Raw genomic sequence first — 24,993 nt, 5'->3', positions numbered from 1 at the left:
TTAAGAATTCCAAACATTTTTGTAATTTTTTGGAGATAGTATGTTTAAATATGCAAATGAGGAATTTTCTAATTAACTATGCACTCATTTGCATAAACTCCAAAACAAAAATCTGAATATTGGATGAAGTCAGGTTCAAATCTCTTGTTTCCTTTTGTTGACATTAGAATTAAAGGTTTTTAGAGAGGAGATTTGGGATTTCTCTTTTCATCACTCCATAAATCAGCAAATACGGTTAATAAATACATTTTCACCATGTTTTTAGGAATAAATTGTTTTAACATATCGGGCAAATGATATATGAACAAACCTGTAAAAAACCTTCAGAATATAGATATGAATAAAACTGTAATGTTTGGTGTGTGTAAGTGCTACTGAACTGGAGGGAAATAAAAACTCCCTTTAAAAAAGCAACCTTTAAAGAAATGAATTGTAATTGAAATCTAGAGATGCAAATAAAGTGCCATAAAGTAAACACTTAAAAGTGTATTTTGGATTTTTTGTTTCCACTAAAAATTTACCAGTGCATGAAAAGAAAATACTTTTCTTTTCTTTTTTGCCTGTAGTGTCTTGCTTTAAAACAACAACTTTTTTTCTCAGTGTAAATACTATTTTAATAGTCTTTTTCCATATCTATAAAGAACCCGACAGCAGAGAGAAGTATCACCAACATGAGGAAGAACTGTAACCTTAACATCTGAACATCTGGGACAATATTAAAGTCCCCACCTAGAATAATTTCAAAGATCATGAAATCTTTTTCTTTGTTAATCTCATTTTCAATATCAGAGAACAAATCAACATTATATTTTTTAATATTTGAGCCATAAACAGTACCTAACAAAAACATTTTCCCATCAATGGAGACCAAACAACACATGTAAATGTGTGAATACAGGAGGAGCTCTGACATCACTGCAGTTCAGAGAGAGATTCAGAGAAAGTGAACCTTGATCAACAACAATATGGACTCCTGAAACGATCAACCTCTTTAAACAACAGAATATTTATTGATCCGTTCAAAGAGTCTTGTGGACACATCTGATCCTCACAGGTAAGAGATAGAAATATAAGAGAGATTGTGCTGAACAGGTTTCTAATGGAAGTGAACTGGTTTAGTAGGTTTATGTCAAACTGGAATAAGTTGAACAGATCCAGGTTTAAACATATATAATACTCAACTATTTTAGTTGTTTACTGCACTGAAATGGTATCAGAATTGTATTAAAAGTGTGTCATTTGATTGGTTGTAAAGCAAAGTTTGGTGTTTCTGTCACTTTGTCACACGACAGAAAGACTAAAGAAACAGGAAGTAAATGACCTGCAGATTCACTGAACACAAACCTGCTAAACTGAAGATGAAAATCACTTTTACATTAAACAAAATTAAAACTACACTTGACTATATAATGTATACTATTTTGTGAAGAGATTTATTTAGCTTTAAATAAAGATATATATGTTTTTGTTAGAAAATATTTAACTTTTACCCTGTATAGTGTACTTTCTTCAGTCTCAACAGCAGGTCAAAGTTCAGATTGTTCAGTGAGTTTATGAATCTTTATGTGATAAAAAACTTGTTTAAATAACTTGAACGTCCCTCTCTTTCAGAGGCTGATAACAGTGAAGAGTTGTTCACAAGAGTGAATGAACCGTGTGCTGTTTGACATGGACTGATGTGAAATAATAGTATGAGGAATAAGTAACCACACTGACTCTATGGTGTGAGATTTAATGTATAGCCGAGTGACCAAATATACACTATTACAAGGAGCAAATGGGCATAGATGTTTCTTATCAGTCCTTTGGTCATGATTTACACTGTATTTTTTTTTCTTTTTTTCTTTTTTCTGAAACGAGCTGAGGAGAGAAAGAACAATGGCAGAATCTTCACCAACATCAACAAAAGGAAGAAAAAACAGGAGATGGAGTAAAAATGAACCTCCATGTAAGTAAAAAAAACAACAAGAAAGAATAAGTGCATTAACTTTTCTCATACGATAATATTTTAGTTCAGGAATGTACAGTAGCTTCTCATATTTAAACATTTTAGCTAAATATTGTATGTTGTCTATATTTCATATGGTGGTTCTCTATGTTTTAATGAACTAAGAAAATATTTGATAAAATGAACTTCAAATAAGATGATACAATAATAATTTGATTTCAAGTTAATATATCTTGCTCATGCATTTCCTTATTTGGTAAGTGGTCGGGTAAGGAGCTTCACATTAGGGTTCTGATCTGCTTGTCTGGGTTGCAGTAATGACCAGCTGACTTTACATGTTCTCTCATATATATGAGATCCTTCAAAGTCGTTATGGGATTCTTTTTGAACAGTACTAAAGGAGTTCACATGCACACTAATCTCTGTGTCAAAATTTTTTGAATGCACATCAGATCAAAATATTTAATAAAGATTTTGAATCATTTTTAAGAAAATCGAATTAATAGGCATTATGGGTTTAAGAGGTACATTTTATTCTTTATTATATCAGGCCAAAAGCTTAAACTTTAAAATCGTAAAAGTTTTTTTTAATCCTTTTTTTTTGTGCTTGTTTGCACTCCAAAAATACAGTATGATGAAAAATTGAGATGAATAACATTAGACACAAAAATAACATATTGATTCTCTAAATATCAGCAGAGAAACATTGATCAGATTAAACATGATGTTGTTCACAATTCTTTAAATATAACCTTAAATCTTGTCTATAATTCCACACATAAACATGTCAAAGATCTGATGATGTTTTATTGTCATTAGTCTCTACAGAACTGAAGAGGATACAGCAGTATGCAGGTACAGTGTGCTGTCTGCACTACACTAGATTACATTCAGATACTCACAGCTTCATCACTGACCGACAGTATGATTAAACACTGATTACATATTACAAACATCATCACTAAATATCTGTATTAAGTTGTGATTCATATTCTCTGTTTTCTCAGTGGATGTGACTCTGGATCCTGATACAGCTCATCCTGAACTCATCCTGTCTGATGATGGAAAACAAGTGAGACATGGAGACATTAGACAGAAACTCCCAGACAAACCAGAGAGATTTGATAGATGTGTAAATGTCCTGGGAAAGGAGGGATTCTCCTCAGGGAGATTTTATTTTGAGGTGCAGGTGAAGGGAAAGACTGAATGGGATTTAGGAGTGGCCAGAGAATTCATTAACAGGAAGGGACAGATCACAGCGAGACCCAGTGATGGACAGTGGACTGTGGCTCTGAGGAATGAGAATGAATATTGGGCCTGTGCTGATCCTCTTGTCTCTCTGTGTGTGAGAGTGAAGCCGCAGCGGGTCGGTGTGTTTGTGGATTATGAGGAGGGTCTGGTCTCCTTTTATGATGTGGAGTCCAGCTCTCATATCTACTCTTTCACTGATCAGTCTTTCACTGGGAAACTCTATCCATTGTTTAGCCCGTGCTTTAATTATGGAGGTAAAAACTTATCTCCACTGATCATCACATCTGTCAAACACAATAAATGAATTTACAGCCATAATATGAAATACACAATGAAAATTATTTATATAATTAAAAATCTAAACATGTTTTTCTATTTTTTGATCATTTGTTTTTCATTGTTAAAATCAATCATTTCTAGTTATAATTAAAAATATAATGCTTGTTTAACAATTTTATTTTAAACTTTTCATAATTATTCATGTCATTGTTTTCACCCATCTCAACCTGACAAAGTAAATTTTTACTATTTTTTTTTATTTTTTATCAAAATAAACCAAACTATGATAAAATGATATATGATATCAACAACCTGTTTCTTCCATTTCAATTACAAAATGTTCTGTGATAATACTGTGGTAAATCTGATGGTGATACCACAATATATATCATAGAACTGTATGATTACCATATTCATACACAACAATATAGATCTTCAAAGTATACCTAAAAACACCATGACTCTAAAAAATGCTGGGTTAGTTCAAATATGGACAATCCAAACCGTTGTGTTAAAAATTCAAGACAGTTGGGTTTGTCCATATTTGACCCAAACAATTTTTTAGAGTGTATGATCATGGGAGGAGAAGAAGAAGAACCATAACCATAACCATAAGAATAGAAAAATAGACCAATGTAAACACACATCAGATTCATTTAAATGTTCTTTTTTTTTATTATTGATACATACATTTTTAAATAAAATATGGGACCTTTAAAATATCTGATGGTGCTGATATGAAGTAGAGATACAAATATAAAACCTTATAAAATACCTTATAAAATGAAACCCTATAAAAAATATGGGTAACACTTTATAATAACGTTCAGTTGTACGTCATTAATAAGTGGTTAGTTAATGATGAACTAATCATTTACAGATCATTAATAAATGATTAGCAAGTGATATATTAACATTTTATGTATGTTTTGTACATTTCGTTACAAGTCATTTACAAGTGATTAGTAAATGATTAACTAATCATTTATGAAACATAACTATGCGTTTCATAAATGTTTAATAAATTATGTTATTTTTTTGTATGTTTTGCTCACATCAGGTGCACAGTGGTTAGACTCCATGTGTTTCAAAGAAGACAGCGGTCTATACCCTCACCAGTCAGCACTTACACTGCAGTACACACTACACTACACACTACAGAAGACAGCTGTCTATACCCTCACCAGTCAGCACTTACACTGCAGTACACACTACACTACACACTACAGAAGACAGCTGTCTATACCCTCACCAGTCAGCACTTACACTGCAGTACACACTACACTACACACTACAGAAGACAGCTGTCTATACCCTCACCAGTCAGCACTTACACTGCAGTACACACTACAGTATTCAACACCTGTTATAGATGTGTAAATGCATGAATAAATCATTTACAACACTTTCTGCATCCCCTAATCTAAAGTGTAATCTATTCATCACTTGTAAATGTGTTACACTTACCTGTTACAAATGATCTGTACGTGTATTCAAGGCATTTACAACACATTCTGCACCCTCTAATTGCTACATACAAAAAAAAAAACAAAAAAAAAAACATTATTTATTAAACATTTATGAAACGAGTTATTTAATGAATTAGTTAATCATGTACTAATCAATTGTAAATGACTTTACAAAACATACGGAATTTACAAAACATACATAAAATGTTAGTATATCACTTGCTAATCATTTATGAATGTTCTGTAAATGATTAGTTCATCATTAACTAACCACTTATTAATGGCTTACAACTGAACGTTATCATAAAGTGTTACCATATATAGCTATTTATGTTTAATGTATTTTGATCTGTATGCAAATTGAGCACAGCTGATTTTTACAGCAGATAGTGACAAAATAAGGCGATCATTTTGAAAATATAAAATTATAGAAAGCTAGTCACATATTCTGTCCTGAGAGAAAGAGTAGAAAACTTTATCTCTTTAAAGTAAACCAGTCACAGTAAAGAAACTCATACTGGTTTGGAGCGAGTAAATAATGAATTTTCATTTTTTGTGTGAACTATCACTTTAAGATTCTCTGAGGCCTCTGTGCTACACCATTACTGTAGATAATGTTCACTAGGTGGCGCTATATAGTTTCAAATCAGAAAATACAGAGAATACAGTGAGGTTCATACAGTCATGGAAAACCTGGAAATATCATGTTATTTAAAAAAATTCAATTTAATTTGTTTAGTGATTTGTTTTTAGTTTACTTGGTTAAAATTGGTTCTTTGTGAGTGCTATGTCTGGTAAAAAGATTTTGATCTTTAGTCCAGATGATGATTAATAATGATGCCTGCAACACTCATTAATGGATGATATTGGATCCAGATTGTAATGCTCTGTTTGTGTATTGAGTGTGTGTTGCAGTGTTTAACACATGATGGATCGAGTGATTGTTTAGTTCTGATGGTTTTAACAGAGACGGCAGGACAAATGTTCTGTCCACTGAGGTTTAGGACACAAGATGAAACCAAAGACCCCAGAGAACGGCTTTAATGGGACCCGGAGTCTCTCCTGGGACAAAGACACAATTTTCATATTTCCATAAACAGAGTCCACTGCATCTAACGGAAGAGTCATGAGAATTTCTTAAACCAACGGTTACAGATTATGTTTATAAAGGGGTTTGGAAAGATTATTTCTGCTTTGTGATGTTTTTAATCCTCATATTTTTGTTTCTGGACCTTTTTATGTAAAGTAGGTCTATTTGTACTTAAAATTTATCTGATCATCATTGATAAAAATGTCAAACCAAGCTGCATTATCAGCATTAAACCTTTGTATCAGACCTTATCTTTTAAGGAACTCAGTGTCTCCATCAGTCCATCTTTCCACTGGATGAGTGTGGAAAGTCTGCAGTGAGAAACCTGTAGTAATTCTTAAAACAAGCAAAATTATCTGCCAATGGGGTATGAACAATAATCTTGTTATTAAGATTATTTTTCTTCCTCCACTGGTAGATAATGTTGCTTTTTTAAAACAACAAAACACTTAATTTTGATTTATATTCCCAGAAAACAAGACATAATATCTTTTCAGATATCTTATCTTTTATTTGTTTTTAAAGTGAAAACATAATTTGACTTAACCTGAAATGATATTTGAAAGTTGTTGTTTTATGAATGTAACAAATATTTTATGAAAGTAAACGACAGCAGGATCAGTTTTACTGAAGCATTCATATGTAAAAATACATCAAACATTTAAAAACAAAGTTAAAGTATTCTTTTGAAAGCAACACAAATAGGAAGCCACCTGTTAAATCATTATTGAATATTTCATGTGAGACTTATTAAAAATGAATGGATAAAACACCAATGCATGTGCATTAAAATAGTGCACTGTAAAATTCACTGTTTAATACAAACAACATTTTCTGTCCAGATTCTAATGCATCATTACATGATTCAATCCTGTCTCGCTGAACACACACCTCACATATTAACACTCAGTGTGTGTTTTGTTCAGATGTAAGTTTCATTGAGGAATGTTGATGTTGGAGGGAATTTAAAGGCCTGATGTTAATGCAAACACATGGAAAATTACTCAAACGTAAAATCAAAACTATGCAAAAGTACAGCAATGATGAGAACAATAAAATCTCAGGAAACTGAGTCACTTTGGCATGAAACAAAATTAAATTATTTGTTTGTTATAGTTCAAATTATTTGAGTTTATCATTTAAACCAGAAAGTGCATTTACCCAATCAAATGTGTTTTAGTTTAGATATTTTTAACATACAGATTTGGGAGAATGTAACCTAAACTTTACATGTATAAATGATGTCAAACGTTTCATGAATGTGTTTCTATTACACAGCGGTCTGTTCTTCAGCACATCTACACAAGCAGTTTTGAATTATTTGGCATTGCAGTTTTTGCAGAGATTCTTTGTCCCGTCGGGGAAGAATCCAGCGCCGACCAGAGACACCGAACACTCAGAACACTTAAAACACGACTGATGCCACTGACGATCCTCAAACGACACGTACTTCCCTTCTCCAAAACCTGACAAAAACATCGAGAGAGTTTCATTTTGAGCGGTGGTTTCTTAAATTAATTTAGAACAACATTAACAACATTAACATCATTTCAAATGAACATCATTTTAATTTAATTTAACATCATAAAATTTTAAGGTTGGTGATGTCACTAACCCGGAAGGAGTGTTGTGTAGTCCCTACCAGCCGTTTGTTGTAGTCTTTAAAAAGTGATTTATTTAAAAGCAAATCTCTCCCTTTGCTTTGAATTTTGAGCATTGTAACTTTGCAGATGTTGTTTATGCTCAAACAGCAACATTACACACTAACTAAAGTTAAAAAAAGTGAAATCATATTCAACCACCCGTTTAATTTCAATATTTACTCTCCATTTCCAGCCATGTGCAAAGCATGCTGGGATCTTACAATGGTGTCCATAAATAAAACCGCCTAATTTAGCTAATTCTCTTAAAATAAATAGGTAGCCTTTTTTCCTTAATTTTATCATCTTAATCGGTTGTTTCTTAAAAGTGTGTTTCCTTAAAAAAATATGAAAATGTATCTCTTGGTTCTATTAGTGAAATGTTATCAGTTTTTCTATACAACACTGAACCACAATTTTCTTAATAAAATATACACAATATTTTTATTTTTTATTTTTTTAATGAAAATTACTAGACCCTTGATTTATTTTTTACAGTGTATACCAGTGTGTTTTCTGTTTTTTTATGGATTATTTTAACAGCGTTATTCTGCAAATGATGATTTACTCAATGTTGTTCCAAACTTATATTGCTTACTTCTGTGTAACAAAAGAAGTTCTTATAGACACAATGAAAGTGAATGGAGACTGGGGCTGTTGAGCTCCTTAAATGACTAAAAAAGCAACATAGAAATGGTTTATACAACTTGTATGTTTAAGTTATCTGAAGTCATGTTTTGCTTGACTACTTGCCTTTTTCACTGAAATGGTTGAATAGTGAATCTGCTGACTGACTAACTCAGTCATAACAGTCCTTTGCCGCACGGACGTAACTATTTACTACTACGTATTTACTGAAATCTTTCAACAATCCCCACCAACACACAGACTGACAGCTTGTTTTGTCACAATTTATATGTTTAATATCTAATAAACTTGTTTCATGCACTTAATCAAGTATTTTGGAACAAACATTGTTATCAAAGTGTCACATCAATCATCCAGTTGTTTTTAGGGTAAATACTACTTTGGTAAATAAAGCTAGAATCATTCTGTTGGATGTACACTACTGTTCAAAAGTTCAAAAGTATCTTCTGCTCACCAAGCCTGCATTGATTTTATCCAAAATACAGTAAAAACAGTAATATTATGAAATATTATTACAATTTAAAATAATAATACAATCAAATATAATTCATTTCTGTGATTAAAGCTGAATTTTTACCATCATTACTCCAGTCTTCATCACATGATCCTTCATAAATCATTCTAATATGACAATTTGATGCTCAACAAACATTTATGATTATTATCAATGTGGATTTTTTTTTTTTTTTTATCAATCGAAAGTAAAAAAAAATTGTTATCTGAAATATAAACTTTTTGTAGCATTATACACTAGGCTACCATTCAAAAGCTTGCGGTTAGTAAGAATTTATAATAAAAAAATGTTGGGAAAGAAATTAATACTTTTATTAATTAAGGTTGCATTAAATTGATCAAAAGTGACAGTAAATACATTTATAATGTAACAAAAGATTCTATTTCAAATAAATGCTGTTCTTTTGAACTTTCTATTCATCAAAGAATCCTGAAAAATGAAATGTATTACAGTTTACTCACAAATATGAACTGTTTCCAGCATTCAACAATCAATCAAATCATCATATTAGAGTGATTTCTGAAGGATCATGTGACACTGAAGACTGGAGTAATGATGCTGAAAATTCGGCTTTGATCACAGAAATAAATTACATTTTACTATATATTCACATATAACAGTATCACAGTATTATAGTATATATTACTGTTTTTTTTTTTATCAAATCAATGCAGATTTGAGCAGAAGAGACTTCTTTTAAAAACATTTTTAAAATCGTATCGATCTCAACTTCTGAACAGTAGTGTATATTTCATTTTATTTTGTATATTTATTTAAAAGAAAATATTGAAACCAAAACATGGCATTGTCTAGTGTGCAGGCAAAGATGACCTCCACATGCTTTTACGGGTCTTCAAGTAACTTATAGTGCCCTGGTATATTTGCCATAATTGCCCTTTTGGGTCTGCTGTTTCACCCTCTAAATCTAACATTACTTTAGTAAGTAATTTAAAAGAAGAATAGTTTATCTCTCTTTGTTATATAACATTGGACTGAATATGTATATGTATATGTGTATGTACGGCTATATATATATTGATATCTGAGTCAGATATTATATTCTCATAGGTCATGACCCGGTGGATGAGAGACTCTTGAGTCCCCGATGAACAAGCAGAACTTTATTCAAACACACTCAACAGCCTCCAAACACACGACCCTGTTTATGTGACAACTGTCTCTTGTTTCTGACAGTGTTTCTGTTCTCAGCTGAAGGAACTGCTAATGAAGAGCGCTCTTGTTATAAGGACACATTAACACACACTGACCTGTGATGGGTTTGTCGCAGGCGGCACATTTTTGGGCGTACAGGTTACTGTAGCACTTCACACAGAACGGATCTTCACCCTGCGTTGTGAAAGGCTGTCCGGCCAGCTGGACTTTACAACCCGAACACAAGAAACATTCTTTATGCCAGGGCTCGTCTCTGTACGTAACGCCACCCTGAACCAAGATCTGGAAGAGACGAGACCAAACACACTGTCATTCACTGCATACAACTTAACGAGGTTAGCAATGAAATAAAAGCAAAAATACTCAGTATTTAGATTAATCTTCAGATGTGTGTAGTTTACACTCTTAAAAGTAAAGTTTCCAAAGGTTTTTTTTTTTTTCAAAGGGAAACTTTGCCAAAGAAACTTTCAGTGAACAATTTTGAAGGCAAGACACATAAATAGAGTAAAAAATGAACTATAATAAATATCACTTTCCTTTCTGTGTTGATGGAATACATTAAGAATTCCAAACATTTTTGTACGTTTTCAGAAATATTATGTTGTTATGTATGTAAATGAGGCATTTATCTAATTAGCTATTCACTCATTTGCATAAACTCCAAAACAAAAATCTGAATATTGGATGAAGTCAGGTGCAAAATTCTTGTTTCATTTGGTTGACATATTATAAATCAAAGGTTTTTAGAGAGGGGATTGAGGATTTCTCTTTTTATCACTCAAATCAGCAAATACTGTCAACAAATAAGTTTTCACCATGTTTTTAGGAATAGATTGTATAATATTAGGCAAGTGATATATGAACAAACCTCTCAGTAAAAACCTTCAGAATATAAAACTTTAATGTTTGGTGTATGTAAGTGATGCTGAACTGGAGAAAAAACTCATTTAAAAAAAGCAAACTTTAAAGATATGAATTGTAATCGAAATCTAGAGATGTACATAAAGTAGTTTACAATTAAAAGTGTATTTTGGATGTTTTCTTTCCACTATACCTGACGGAAGATGTCATCAAAAATATTTCACTATTGTAAGTTAATGTTAAATAGAGAAAAACATTTTACATTAAAGTAACTTGTACCGTATTCTATTTGGTTGGACCTTGTTATTGAAACACAAAATAACCAATACAATCTCAAGCACCAAAAGCAGCCGTATTAGCAATACTAATCATCTAAGTTCTCTTTATCTGGAAAGTATGCTCTTTTCATGTATTTATAGCCTACATGGTTGCAATTTTTTTTTTTTTTTTGCTGTAATTTCATAATTTCAAAGACGTTCAGTTATTGTGCTTAATTTTATGCCATCTATGTATCTTCTTGACAAAAAAAAAAAAAAAAAACTTTTATGTTTATTGTTTTGAATAGAGGTTGATGATACAGTAAAATCCGTTGGTGTAGCTATATATTGAAAATTGGGAAAATTCAACAATTTGAACATGGAGCCACATTATATCTATGGGATTGAAAAATATAGGGCCTTTAAAATGAAGATTACAGAAGAAAATTGTATTAAGAATGAGAGAAGGATATTAAGATATCTTTGTTACTTTTAGAGTTACAGGCACACAAACTATGGAAAAATACTATTTATGACACTCAGTAATGTTTAATTGTGATAGAAAAAAATAACAAGATACATTTCTAGTTTCAACATTATTTGTTCTTCAGAACATGTGTGACCATTGAAAATGTGTACTAATTTACTCATGGAGCCACATTAACATCCCTATAAATTGGGACTTAAAATGAACCATATTCGGCCTTAAAAAGTAAGAAACCAAAATAAAAGTTTGTTAATAATTAGAATCTAAAAGGATATTAAGATTTTTTTTTAATGAGTTGCAGGCATGCACATTTCGGGCAAAAAACAAAAAGTAGTGCTTTTTCCCATTTTAATTTTTTTTACCGTTGGTATACTGTAGCTATAATGCAACAAAGATGGCTGAAGTCTACCGATTTAGCTAAATAGACCTAACAATCTCTGTGTAAAAGTAACATAATTATGAGATTATTAAGTCATTTTAACCCCCCTGTAATCTGACTCCAAATCGCAGGTGAAAATTGTGGCTTTTGTGAAATATGAAATATTTGTGAAATATTCTGGCTTTCTTCTTCATTTATGTTTGTCTTTCTTTGAAATATTTTTTTTTAACAAAATAAAAAATTTGAGCTGGGAAAGTTTCTGAAATGTGGTTGCTTGCTTTTTCCATGAAATTACCCAAATGTGTTTGTCTGAGAACCTTTTATGCATCTTTTGTACACATATTTACCTGCAAATTCTGAAATGATATGCACTGTGTGGTACAGCACAGATATTTTGATTGTCCCTTATTCCGTCCCTTATTTTCCTATAAAGAACCACGATTGTCCCTTTTCCTTTCCATAAGTTGGCAGCCCTAAAACTGCTCAATATTAAAGCATTTCAGACTTTTTGTAAAGCTGCTTTGAAACGATTGTGAAATGAGCGCTATACGAATAAATTTTGACAGTAACTTCATCCAACTTGATTCGTGTAAATTCATCAAAACATTATCCAATTGATCGTTACTGAAATCGCCATGGTTATCACTTGATATTTCTGTAGTATGGCTAAACAGCATAGAAAATAATTCATAAATTCGTACATAAAGGAATGCGCATGCTCATGCCTAAAGCGTCTACGCCAATAAGATTGCTGTATTATAAACCAATAAAATCGGGTGTGGGCGGCCTTAATGTGTCGACCCGCCCCAATCGTCCACTCTGGGGAACTCGGAGCTCTGACATCACTGTAGTTCAGAGAGAGATTCAGAGAAAGTGAAACTAACTTGATCAACAACAATATGGACTCCTGAAACGATCAACCTCTTTAAACAACAGAATATTTATTGATCCGTTCAAAGAGTCTTGTGGACACATCTGATCCTCACAGGTAAGAGATAGAAATATAAGAGAGATTGTGCTGAACAGGTTTCTAATGGAAGTGAACTGGTTTAGTAGGTTTATGTCAAACTGGAATAAGTTGAACAGAACCAGGTTTAAGCATGTCAAATACTCAACTATTTTAGTTGTTTACTGCACTGAAATGGTATCAGAATTGTATTTAATTATGCCATTTGATTGGTTGTGATACAAAGATTGGCGTTTCTGTCATTTTGTCACAAATACATAACTACTAAAATTACCTGCAGATTCACTGAACACAAACCTGCTAAACTGCAGATGAAAATCACATTTAGCCTACATTAAACATTATTAAGATAAAAATTATTACTCTTGGCCATATAATATATTTTATGGAGAGCTTTATATAGTTGTTGTAAATATACCAGACCGGTGCGTCGCGTGCAGGTGTCGCTCATTATCAATCACGCCACCGGCCTCGTCCTGCTAACCACAATATCTTTTAAGATTATAAGAAACTTAAATTGAGTGTGTGTATCAAGTGTGTCCAAACTTTAGACTAGTAGTGCAGGTGATTTATCTTCATCATTTCTCTCTCCAGTGATGTCTTCCTCCAGCGGTCCACTGACTGAGGAGCTTCAGTGCTCTATATGTCTGGACGTGTTCACTGATCCAGTCAGCACTCCATGTGGACACAACTTCTGCAAGACCTGTCTGAATAAGTGCTGGGACAACAGCCAGACCTGCAACTGTCCATATTGTAAAGAAACATTCAAGCACAGACCTGATCTCAAGATTAACACCACACTCCGAGAGCTCGTAGATCACTGTAAAAAGAAAAGTCCTGCGAAAAAAGCTGAAGTTCTGTGTGACGTCTGTGAGGAAAGAAAGCTGAAAGCCCTGAAGTCGTGTCTGGTGTGTCAGAGCTCTTACTTTGAAACACACCTGGAGCCTCATTTGAGAGTGGCAGGTTTAAAGAAACACAAACTGATCAATCCTGTGAGTAATCTGGAGGACTATATATGTCAGAAACATGAGAGACCTCTGGAGCTGTTCTGTAGAGATGATCAGACTATCGTGTGTCTGTCCTGCACTGACGGAGATCACAAGAACCACAACACTGTTTCTTTAGAAGAGGAGAGTGAAGAGAAGAAGGTAAAAGTTACTGACAAACTGATTTTAAATGGCTCTTATCATGAGGAATCACATGTTCTTTAATATAAATGAATCAATTATGAAAACATATTGTGTGTTGTTCTCTGTCTATAGACTCAACTGATGAAGACACAGAAAGACACACAGCAGATGATCCAGGACAGAATCAAGAAGATTCAAGACGTCAAACACTCAGCAGAAGTCAGAAAAGTGAGTTTAAAATAATTAAATTAAATTAATTTTAATATCTATTGTTGTTTATTGAATTGTTGTATAAAAGCAATTTCACACTCACAGTCACACTGCTGGTCTGAATATCTTGAAGATTTTGAAAACCGCCTAAATATGAGAAATAATAACACTGATTCTTCTCTTCACAAACGCCACTAATAATGTGTTGATTGTCCTGGTTGAGCAGAGAAACACAGAGAAGGAGAAAGCAGCCCGTGTGGAGCTCTTCACTGATCTCCTCCGCTCCATTGAGAGATGTCAGACTGAACTGCTGGAGATGATGGAGGAGCAGCAGAAAGCAGCAGAGAAACAGGAGGAAGAGCTCATTGAAGAGCTGGAGCAGGAGATCACTGAGCTAAAGATGAGAAACACTGAGCTGGAGCAGCTCTCACACACTGAAGATCACCTCCACCTCCTACAGGTCAGTCAACATCTCTCTGATCAATGATAATGCAGTATATGACACCATAACACTCCCCATGCTGAAGGATTTCTCCTCTCTCCTGCTGTAGATTTACTCATCCCTGTGCAGCTCTAGAAACACCAGGAACTGGTCTGAGATCAGTGTGAAGACTGATGAGAGTCTGGAGACTCTGAGGAGAGCTCTGACTAAACTGCAGGACTCTCTACAGGAGAAACTCACGCTAACTGGTACAGCAATATCAAACACACCGTACAGATACATATATTTATCATCTTTTAATATCAGTAATGAAGAATGAGTCTGTTAAAGCTGAAATAAGAGAAGTGTGTGATCATGTGTTTGTGTCTCATTATCATCACAGTTCTTCTTGAAGAGAGCAGGTCATATTCATCTCTAATTTCAGAAAACATGCAGTAAATTCATCTTGTACTAGAAGCTTCATCACTGTAACCAGAACCTTGAGGCTTTAGTAAATCTCTGAACACTTTTAGATGAGAAACATCTAACATTAATTATGTATTATCTCCGTGTCTACATTTTTTGAATGCACATCAGATCAAATGATTTAATCAAGATTTTTAAACATTTCTAAGAAAATCTAATTAATAGGCATTATGGGTTTAGAAGGTACATTTTTATTCTTTATTATATCAGGCCTGCAGCTTATACTTTAAACTCGTAAGTTTTTCTTCTTAAATCCCTTTTTTTTTTTTTGCTTGTTTGCACTCCAAAAATACAGTATGATGAAAAATTGAGATGAATAACATTAGACACAAAAATAACATATTGATTCTCTAAATATCAGCAGAGAAACATTGATCAGATTAAACATGATGTTGTTCACAATTCTTTAAATATAACCTTAAATCTTGTCTATAATTCACACATAAACATGTCAAAGATCTGATGGTGTTTTATTGTCATTAGTCTCTACAGAACTGAAGAGGAGACAGCAGTATGCAGGTACAGTGTGCTGTCTGCACTACACTATTACATTCAGATACTCACAGCTTCATCACTGACCGACAGTATGATTAAACACTGATTACATATTACACACATCATCACTAAATATCTGTAAGTTGTGTTTCATATTCTCTGTTTTCTCAGTGGATGTGACTCTGGATCCTGATACAGCTAATCCTAATCTCATCCTGTCTGATGATGGAAAACAAGTGAGACATGGAGACATTAGACAGAAACTCCCAGACAAACCAGAGAGATTTGATACAGGTGCATGTGTCCTGGGAAAGGAGGGATTCTCCTCAGGGAGATTTTATTTTGAGGTGCAGGTGAAGGGAAAGACTGACTGGGATTTAGGAGTGGTCAGAGAATCCATTAACAGGAAGGGACAGATCAAGCTGAGTCCCAGTAATGGATACTGGACTATGTGGTTGAGGAATGAGAATGAATATAAAGCCTGTGCTGATCCTCGTGTCTCTCTGTGTGTGAGAGTGAAGCCGCAGCGGGTCGGTGTGTTTGTGGATTATGAGGAGGGTCTGGTCTCCTTTTATGATGTGGAGTCCAGCTCTCAGCTCTACTCTTTCACTGATCAGTCTTTCACTGGGAAACTCTATCCATATTTTGGCCCATCCTTAAACTTTGGAGGTAAAAACTCAACTCCACTGATCATCACACCTGTCAAATACAAGAAATGAATTTACAGCCCTAATATGAAATACACAATGAAAATTATTTATATAATTAAAAATCTAAACATGTTTTGCTATATTTTCATCATTTGTTTTTCAGTGTTAAAATCTATAATTTCTAGCTAATGCAAATAAAAAATATAATGCTTGTTTAACAATTTTATTTTCAATTTTTCATAGTTTATTCATGCCGTTGTTTTCTCCCATCTCAACCTGACAAAGTGAAAGTGTCTCTATTGTTTTGTTTTTTTTTTACATAAAAATCAACCATATTATGATAACATTAATAAATTATCAAAGCTGTCTAATTGCTGTGATAAAAGCTGTGATAATACTGTGGTAAATCAGATGGTAATACCTCAATATATATCAGAACTGTATTATTACCATATTCATACACTACACTATGGATCATAGTTTAAGTATACATAAAAACAGCATGATATTATGATCATGGTAATAACAAAAAATAAAAAAGGAGAAGAAGAAGAAGAAGAAGAAGAAAACATTGTAGGTCTATTACCAAGTTACCATGTCAAATGTTTTACCATAAGAATAGAATAGAATAGAATAGAATAGAATAGAATAGACAGACAAATTTCAACACACATCAGATTTATTTAAATGCAAATTTTTTATTGATACAGTTATATACATCTTCAAATAAAATATAGGACTGTTAAATATCTGATGGTGCTGATATGAAGGAGAGAAACAAATATGAAACTTTATAAAAGATATTTTCCTTCTTTCAGGACAGTAGAGATTGTTCTATTAAAGATGCCTATTTATATTGCTGTTTGTTTATTGTCTTTTGATCTGTATGAAAGTTGAGCACAGCTGCTTTTTACAGTAGATAGAGATAAAATAAGGTCATCGTTTTGATGAAAAGGAATATAGAAAGCAAGTCACATATTCTGGTCTTTTCACATTGTTCTGTGTCCTGAGAGAAAGAGTAGAAAACTTTATCTCTTTAAAGTAAATCAGTCACAGTCAAATTATCTTTTATCAAATTAGAATTATTATTTTTGTGTGAACTATCACTTTAAGATTCTCTGAGGCCTCTGTGCTATAGCATTACTGTAGATAATGTTCACTAGGTGGCGCTATATAGTTTCAAATCAGAAAATACAGATAATATAACAAGGTTCATACAGTCCTGGAAAACCTGGATATATCATGTTATTTAAAAAATTTAAATTTAATTAATTTGTTTAGTGATTTGTTTTTAGTTTACTTGGTGCAAAATGGTTCTTTGTGAGTGCTGTGTCTGGTCAAAAAGATTTTGATTGTGCATCTTTAGTCCTAATTATGATTAATAATGATGCCTGCACTATTCATTAATGGATGAATGTATTGGATCCACATTTTAATGCTCTGTTTGTGTATTGAGTGTGTGTTGCAGTATTTAACACATGATGGATTGAGTGATTGTTTAGTTCTGATGGTTTTAACAGAGACGGCAGGACAAATGTTCTGTCCTGAGGTTTAGGACACAAGATGAAACCAAAGACCCCAGAGAACGGCTTTAATGGGACCCGGAGTCTTTACTGGGACAAAGACACACTTTTCATATTTCCATACCCTTACGAAAAATAAGTTTATTCAAAGTGTGCTATAAGTATACTTCTTTTAAACTAAAAATAAGAAAGTTTACTTTCAGTCTACTTTTTATATACTTCTCAGAAATATACTTTATGTACTTCTCAGAAATATACTTCAAATTCCACTTAAGTATACTTGACTTATACTGACAGAAAAGTCCAAGTATATTTGGCCTCTACTTGTTAATCGAGATATACTTAAAAGTATTCTAAGTATTCTAAGTATTCTTGGCTTGTACTTGTGTTTACTATTTTGATTGAGTAGCTTATTAAATACTTTTTTAAAAACATAATATTACACACTGTCTTATAAACTAACATGGTCAGCTTTATATAGTAACAAACTTTCGGGTGGAACAGCTTATAGAGCAAATAAAATAAGCATGGAAAATAAGTTTATTCAAGTGTTCTATTAGTATACTTCTTTTCAACTAAAAAGAAGAAAGCATACTTTCAGTCTACATTTTATATACTTCTCAAAAATATACATAATTACACTTAAGTGTACTTGACTTATACTGAGAAAAGTCCAAGTATATTTGGCCTATACTTGTACTCTTTTGATCGAGATATACTTTAAAGTTTAATTATTCAAAGTATACTTGGCTTGTAGTTGTGTTAACTCTTTTGATCGAGTAGCCTATTAAATATACTTTTTTTACATCGTTTTTGCAGTCTTATGAATCTTTGTTTGAAAATATTGATTAAAATATTTATATAAAACATATATATTTCTAATTCTGCGTATCTGAATTTGTGTGTAGGCTAGTCCACTGGTGTACATAGGAATTTACTTTAATTCAACTTTTCCCCACCATTGACTGAATTTTCCAGCTATCCATGTTTTCACTGGTATACGGTAGGGGGCGCTATGACACATCTTCTAGTACAGAATCTCCGGATCAAAACACAGGGGAAGAAGAAGCTGAAACAAGTGGTAGAAGATTGCTCACTCAAATGTAAAATAATGTGTGTAAGAGCTAGGTATGTTTTATTTATTCTGAACACCCTTTTGGTTATTTACGGTAATCAATGCACCTGGTGGTGGCGGAGGAAGTAGAGTTTATCAGCTGTTCACCTGCATGGTTCGAGAGTGGAGAGAGGGGGTGACGGGGGAAGTCATATTTTTGTTGACCGCTATCTAAACGCTGTATATCGAATGTCTGAGAAACAATTATGGAATGTTTCAATACACAACCTTGTTTGCTTCTCATGATAATAAACCGACAAAATGCAGTCCTTGGATTTGTCATCATTGAAGCGCGTCTGGCAAATTAGTTTTCCCTGTTCAGCCTCTCGGTCGACAATTTTTGTGGCTCTCAGACTGTCGCCCACATTTGTCAACAAAAATCAAGATACACTTGGAATATAAGCCACGCTTCATTGAAGGTCGTGATCACTCACGGAGATACGGGATCATCGGTCATTGAGACCGCACACACACACACGGATTCGGCCGAATATCCTGGACAACGGCGGCCGCGGGAGAGCATCGCACACAAACAGTGGTATGTAACCTGCGTTTTGTATTGTGTTATGGCTTGTTTGGAAGACAGTTTTGAACGGGTTACTGCCACTTGTTGAGGTTTGGTGTTGCTGATGTTTGGAGCGGGTTGATTGCCGCTGATCGGGTTTGTGTTTGGAGCGAACAGCTGACTTATGTGTGTGCGGTGTGGCTTCAGTTCGTTGGTTATACGTGTCTGCATTTAATTGTTGTGGCTATTGGTTGTTGCTTTACGTCGGATTCATACTGCGATGTTCAGTTGCATCAAGTTCATAAAATGAGTGGATCAAGGGCTAGTTCAACTTCATCTAATATGGAAAAAAGAAAAATCACTCTGACTGAAAAGGCTCTGGCAAACAGGATTGAGTTAATTCAGAAACAGCGTAAAAAGGAAGTAAGCAACTTAAAAAGACAGATACCGTCTCTCAAAGAGCTCATGAGAGATGATCAAAATGCTTCACAAGTTAAAGCACAGTTTGATGTTCTGCTGCAATTGTATGAAAATGCCACTACATTGCATAACTCTTTGATGCCTTTAATCCCTTCTGAGGAACAGGAGAGACAAAATGCATGGTTCAAAAGCATCACTGAATACAGCCAAGGGTTTATTAAGGATGCCAAAGAATGGATCTCAGAAACCTACAGGCCTCGTTCAGAGCTAACTCATAATTTGGAGTGTGATGATCAGGAAGTTCTGTTTGGGGATGAAATTGTAATTCATGAGGATGTAAAAACGGGACAACGGCATCCATCTTCTCAACACGACGACCAGGATGACATATTGCCATGTGACAGTATATCAAACCTAAGCAGTAGAAAACAAGGTTCAAAATCAAATGTTTCCACTACTTCATCTGCACGTCTCAGAGCAGAGGCTGAAATGGCTGCTCTGCTTGCCCGTCAAGGTTTGCTGAAGGAAAAACATTCTCTTGAGGAACAGGAAGAGAAATTAAGACAGCAAAAGGAACAACTTCAGCTTAAAGCCGATATAGCTGCATCAGTGGCTAAATTGAATGTTTTAAGGACCTCTGGATCTGGTGTGCGGAGTGTGGTTTCTCAATCTAATGGCATGGAGTCATATTTTGAGAAAAGGGGAAAAACGGTTGAAGCTCTTAACACTGACGCAGAGACTTTTGTTCCACAGCTTGGAAAGGATAAGAAGGGAAAACCAGCAATGGGAAACGCTGATTTACAGCTTGGAAGGCCAAAACAGAAAGTGGCTGATAATACCATCCATCTCCAGCAGAGGCCTTCAGAGCTTATGAGACAGAGCACAGTTCCAAATACTCCAGCGCCTCCAGTGTTTAATCGTGGCGATGTTCATACACCGTTTTCCATGAACATTAACAGTGACCAGAACAACATGTTGTCTATAATGAAAAAACAGAATGAGATAACATCAATGCTAGTACATCAGCAATGTCTTTTATCGCTGCCTAAAAGAAATATCCAAATATTTGATGGCGACCCTCTACAGTACCATGCTTTCATGCGGTCTTTTGAACAAGTAATTGAGCAAAAGTCTGATAATGCTGAAGACAGCCTGCATTTTCTTGAACAGTACACCAGGGGGCAACCACAACAACTAGTCAGGAGCTGCCAACATTTGATTGATGGCTCAGGCTATGCAAAGGCAAAGACTTTACTGCATGAACATTTTGGAAATGAGCATATGATAGCATCTGCCTATTTGGATAAGGTCTCTTCATGGCCAGTGATTAAGCCAGAAGATGGCAAGGCTTTACATGCATACAGTCTTTTCTTGCGTGGATGTTGCAATGCCATGGAAGAGGTTCATAGTCTTTGTGAACTGAATACACCTGCCATTATGATCACTGTGATTAAAAGATTACCTTACAAACTGAGAGACAAGTGGCGTACAGTGTCATGTAACATCCAGGAAACGCATTGCCGGAGAGTTATGTTTGCTGATATTGTGACTTTTCTGGAGCGTCAAGTAAAGATCATGACAGATCCTGTGTTTGGAAATCTACAGGACGTACCAGTGTCGGTGGTAAATAAGGAAGGCAGCAGGACAAGATCACTTCGCTCAGGGGCTAAAGGAAGTAGCTTTGCCACTGCTGCTACTACAGTTGAAAGGACACTAACAGAACATAGGGTTAAAGATGGACATTCACCTGAAAGGACTTGTCTGTACTGTAAGGGTGGACACACGTTGGGGTTTTGTACTCTGCTGGAGAAGAAGGCTCAAAGTGAGAAAATCGATTTCCTGAAAAGGTTGGGAGTTTGTTTTGGCTGTTTGTGTACTGGTCACATAAGTAAGGAGTGCAGGAAACGTCTCTCTTGTAAAACATGTGGCTTGAGGCACCCTAGTATGCTTCACATCCACCACAAGGATAAAGTAGCACATGCAGAGAAAGGTAAGGGCAACTCAGAGAGTGCAGTGGGCAGTTCTTTGGTTGCAGTCCAAACCAGTGGTCTTACTGGGGCCGGTGAACAAGATTTTAAGCTTGCCATTGTACCAGTAAAAGTTAAATCAAAGAGTGGGCAAAGGATCGTGGAGACCTATGCTTTTTTGGACCAGGGCAGTTCAGCATCTTTCTGCACAATGGGTTTGATGGATAGATTAAATCTCTCTGGGAGAAAAACTAAGATTCTGCTGCGCACTATGGGCCAAGAGAGAATTGTGGACAGTTGTATTGTGTCGGACTTGGAAGTGGCTGGATTGGACAGTGGCTGGTACTGTGAAATGCCAGATATCTTCTCACAACCTAGGATGCCTGTGAATAGGAGTAACATCCCACGACAGGACGATTTGGCTAAATGGCCTCATTTGAAACATGTGTACTTGCCTGAGATAGATACAGACGTGGAGCTTCTGATAGGAATGAATGTACCCAGGGCGTTGGAACCACTTGAAATCATCCGTAGTGTGGACGAAGGGCCATATGCCATTAAGACAATGCTTGGTTGGACGGTAAATGGACCCCTGGGTGGAGAATGTTGTGACGGACCTGATATGTATCAGTCTGCATTTACCATCAACAGAATTTCTGCTGTAACACTTGATGAACTCTGGAAGCAACAGTTCAAGACAGACTTTCCAGAATGCAGTCAGGAAGAACAGCTAGGACTTTCAAGGGATGACTGCAGGTTCTTAGAAATGGCTAACAATACTGTGAAATTGGTTAATGGTCATTACAGTATTGCTTTACCTCTGAAGGACAGGAAGATAAGCATGCCTAACAACCGTAAAATTGCAGAACAACGCACCCTCAACCTGAAGAGAAGGTTTATCAGAGATTCATCACTCCATAAGGACTACACTGCTTTCATGAATAACCTTATATCCAGTGGCTATGCTGAGATTGTGCCAACCACAGATCTGGAACGCAGTGACGGGAAAGTTTGGTATATTCCCCACCATGGGGTATACCATCCAAAGAAAGAAAAAATCAGAGTTGTCTTTGATTGTGCAGCATCATTTCAAGGCGCATCACTCAACACGCAACTCCTGAACGGCCCTGATTTGACTAGTACGTTGATTGGAGTCCTGACCAGGTTCAGGAAAGAGCCTATTGTTTTGATGTCTGATATTGAGGCGATGTTTCATCAGGTTCAAGTTCCAGGGGAGGATGCCGACCTGTTGAGATTTCTTTGGTGGTCCAGTGGAGATTTCAGTCAGTGTTTGGCTGAGTACAGGATGGTTGTCCATTTGTTTGGGGCAACTTCTTCTCCAAGCTGCGCTAACTTTGCTCTACGGAGGTGCGCAGAAGACAATGAAGAGTTCTTCAGCCAGCAAGTGATTGATACCATAATGAATAGTTTCTATGTGGATGACTGCCTTGCTTCTGTAGCCTTAGAACAGGAAGCTATATCCCTTTATAAAGGCCTTAAAGCCATCTGTGCCAAGGGTGGCTTTCATCTAACAAAATGGGTAAGCAACAGTCGCAGTGTGTTGGCCTCAATACCTGAGGAGGAGAGAGCAAAGGAAGTTAAAGATCTGGATCTGGACCATGACTCACTACCTATTGAGAGAGCACTGGGTGTGCGCTGGTGCGTCCAGTCTGACACCTTTAAGTTCAGCATAACTATTCAGGAGAGACCATTGACCCGCAGAGGCATCCTTTCAACTGTCAGCTCTTTCTACGACCCTCTGGGGATCCTAGCTCCTGTGGTTTTTACAGCTAAAAGAATTCTTCAAGATCTGTGTCGGAGTCGGCTAGGATGGGATGACTTCATACCATTAGCAGTTGCCCAGGAATGGATTGACTGGTTGAAGGAGCTTCATCAGTTGGAAGGCTTCAGCATCAGACGATGTTTAAAACCTCTGAACTTTGGAAAAGCAGCAACTGCTCGGTTGCATCATTTTGCCGATGCAAGTGAGGAAGGATATGGTGCTGTCACCTATCTGCTGCTACGTAATGAACAATCTCAGATGCACAGCGCCTTCATAATGGGGAAATCCAGGGTGGCACCTTTGAAGCCTGTTACTATCCCACGTATGGAGTTGATAGCTGCTGTTGTAGCAGCTCGTATGGACAAACTGTGGAGAAAGGAGCTAAGACTACAGCTTCAAGACTCTGTTTTCTGGACAGATAGTACCTCTGTATTAAAATACATTAAGAATGAAACTTCAAGATTTCGAATCTTTGTGGCAAACAGAGTCTCCGAGATTCTCAAGGTTTCTGATGCATCTCAATGGAGATTTGTGAACACTGCACACAATCCCGCAGATCTTGCCTCCAGAGGTGCGAGAGCGGAACCATTCCTAAACAACGAAACTTGGATATCTGGTCCCTCATTTCTCTTGCAATCAGAGGAAGACTGGCCTGTTAACCCAGATGAATTGCAAGAGCTTCCACCTGGAGACCCTGAGGTCAAGGTATCAGCTGCAATTGAAGTTTCCGCAATAAGGGATGAGAATGATGCCATAACTTGTTTGATCAATCGCACCTCATCTTGGACACGTCTAACAAGAGTGATGGGCTGGGTCCTAAGATTCAAGGTTTTGCTTCTGAATCTCAGGAAAATGAAAGAGATCACTGTATGTCTTACTCGGTCAGCGTCAAATGCAACTCAACAGAAAGATGCTCTCACCAAGGACATGTGTGATTTCAAGAATAAGTTCTGTGGTGGTTATCTCTCAATGGGAGAGATCAGAGAAGCTGAAATTGAAATAATTATGTTTTGTCAGAGAAGAAGGTTCTCAGAAGAGTTTTCCTGTCTCCGAAAAGGAGAAGGTGTAAAAAGAAACAGCCATGTATACAAGCTCAATCCAATATTGGAAGATGGTGTGTTAAGAGTTGGAGGACGGCTGAGTAAGGCCGCTATGCCTGAAGAGTCGAAACATCCTGCCATATTAGCTAAAGACCTTCATATCTCTGACCTCATTTTACAACATATTCATCAAGAGGTTGGCCATGGAGGTAGAAACCATATGTTGTCAAGACTACGCCAGAGATACTGGATCCCTGGTGTTAGTGGTTCCATAAGGAGGATCTTG

General features: G+C 35.5%; 2 protein-coding genes across 2 annotated transcripts; both read left to right on the top strand.

Annotated features, from left to right (window-relative positions):
* Nucleotides 1–1,792: 1,792 nt before the first annotated feature.
* Nucleotides 1,793–16,536, top strand: LOC311299454 (E3 ubiquitin-protein ligase TRIM39-like). Its single transcript, XM_084423027.1, has 7 exons — nt 1,793–1,948; nt 13,558–14,111; nt 14,226–14,321; nt 14,530–14,763; nt 14,855–14,993; nt 15,694–15,729; nt 15,877–16,536. Exons 1-7 carry the CDS (start codon nt 1,879–1,881, stop codon nt 16,422–16,424), a joined length of 1,677 nt encoding a protein of 558 aa, XP_084279153.1. The 5' UTR covers nt 1,793–1,878; the 3' UTR covers nt 16,425–16,536.
* Nucleotides 2,460–3,511, top strand: LOC311299345 (erythroid membrane-associated protein-like; the record flags this gene model as incomplete). The annotated part of the gene is made up of 3 exons (XM_084422862.1): nt 2,460–2,472; nt 2,768–2,803; nt 2,956–3,511. 3 exons carry the CDS (start codon nt 2,460–2,462, stop codon nt 3,501–3,503), a joined length of 597 nt encoding a protein of 198 aa, XP_084278988.1. The 3' UTR covers nt 3,504–3,511.
* Nucleotides 16,537–24,993: the final 8,457 nt, after the last annotated feature.

Source organism: Rutilus rutilus, assembly GCF_951802725.1.
Source record: "Rutilus rutilus genome assembly, chromosome: 11".
NCBI classification, from domain to species: Eukaryota; Metazoa; Chordata; class Actinopteri; order Cypriniformes; family Leuciscidae; genus Rutilus; species Rutilus rutilus.
Note: the sequence above shows the minus strand (reverse complement) of the source record. Positions and strands in the feature narration are given on the sequence as shown.

Coding starts and splice junctions, on each gene's coding strand:
- LOC311299454 (XM_084423027.1), top strand. CDS start 1,879: ATGGCAGAATCTTCACCAACATCAACAAAAGGAAGAAAAAACAGGAGA. Junction 14,764..14,854: donor ATCACCTCCACCTCCTACAG/GTCAGTCAACAT, acceptor CTCCTGCTGTAG/ATTTACTCATCCCTGTGCAG. Junction 14,994..15,693: donor GGAGAAACTCACGCTAACTG/GTACAGCAATAT, acceptor TATTGTCATTAG/TCTCTACAGAACTGAAGAGG.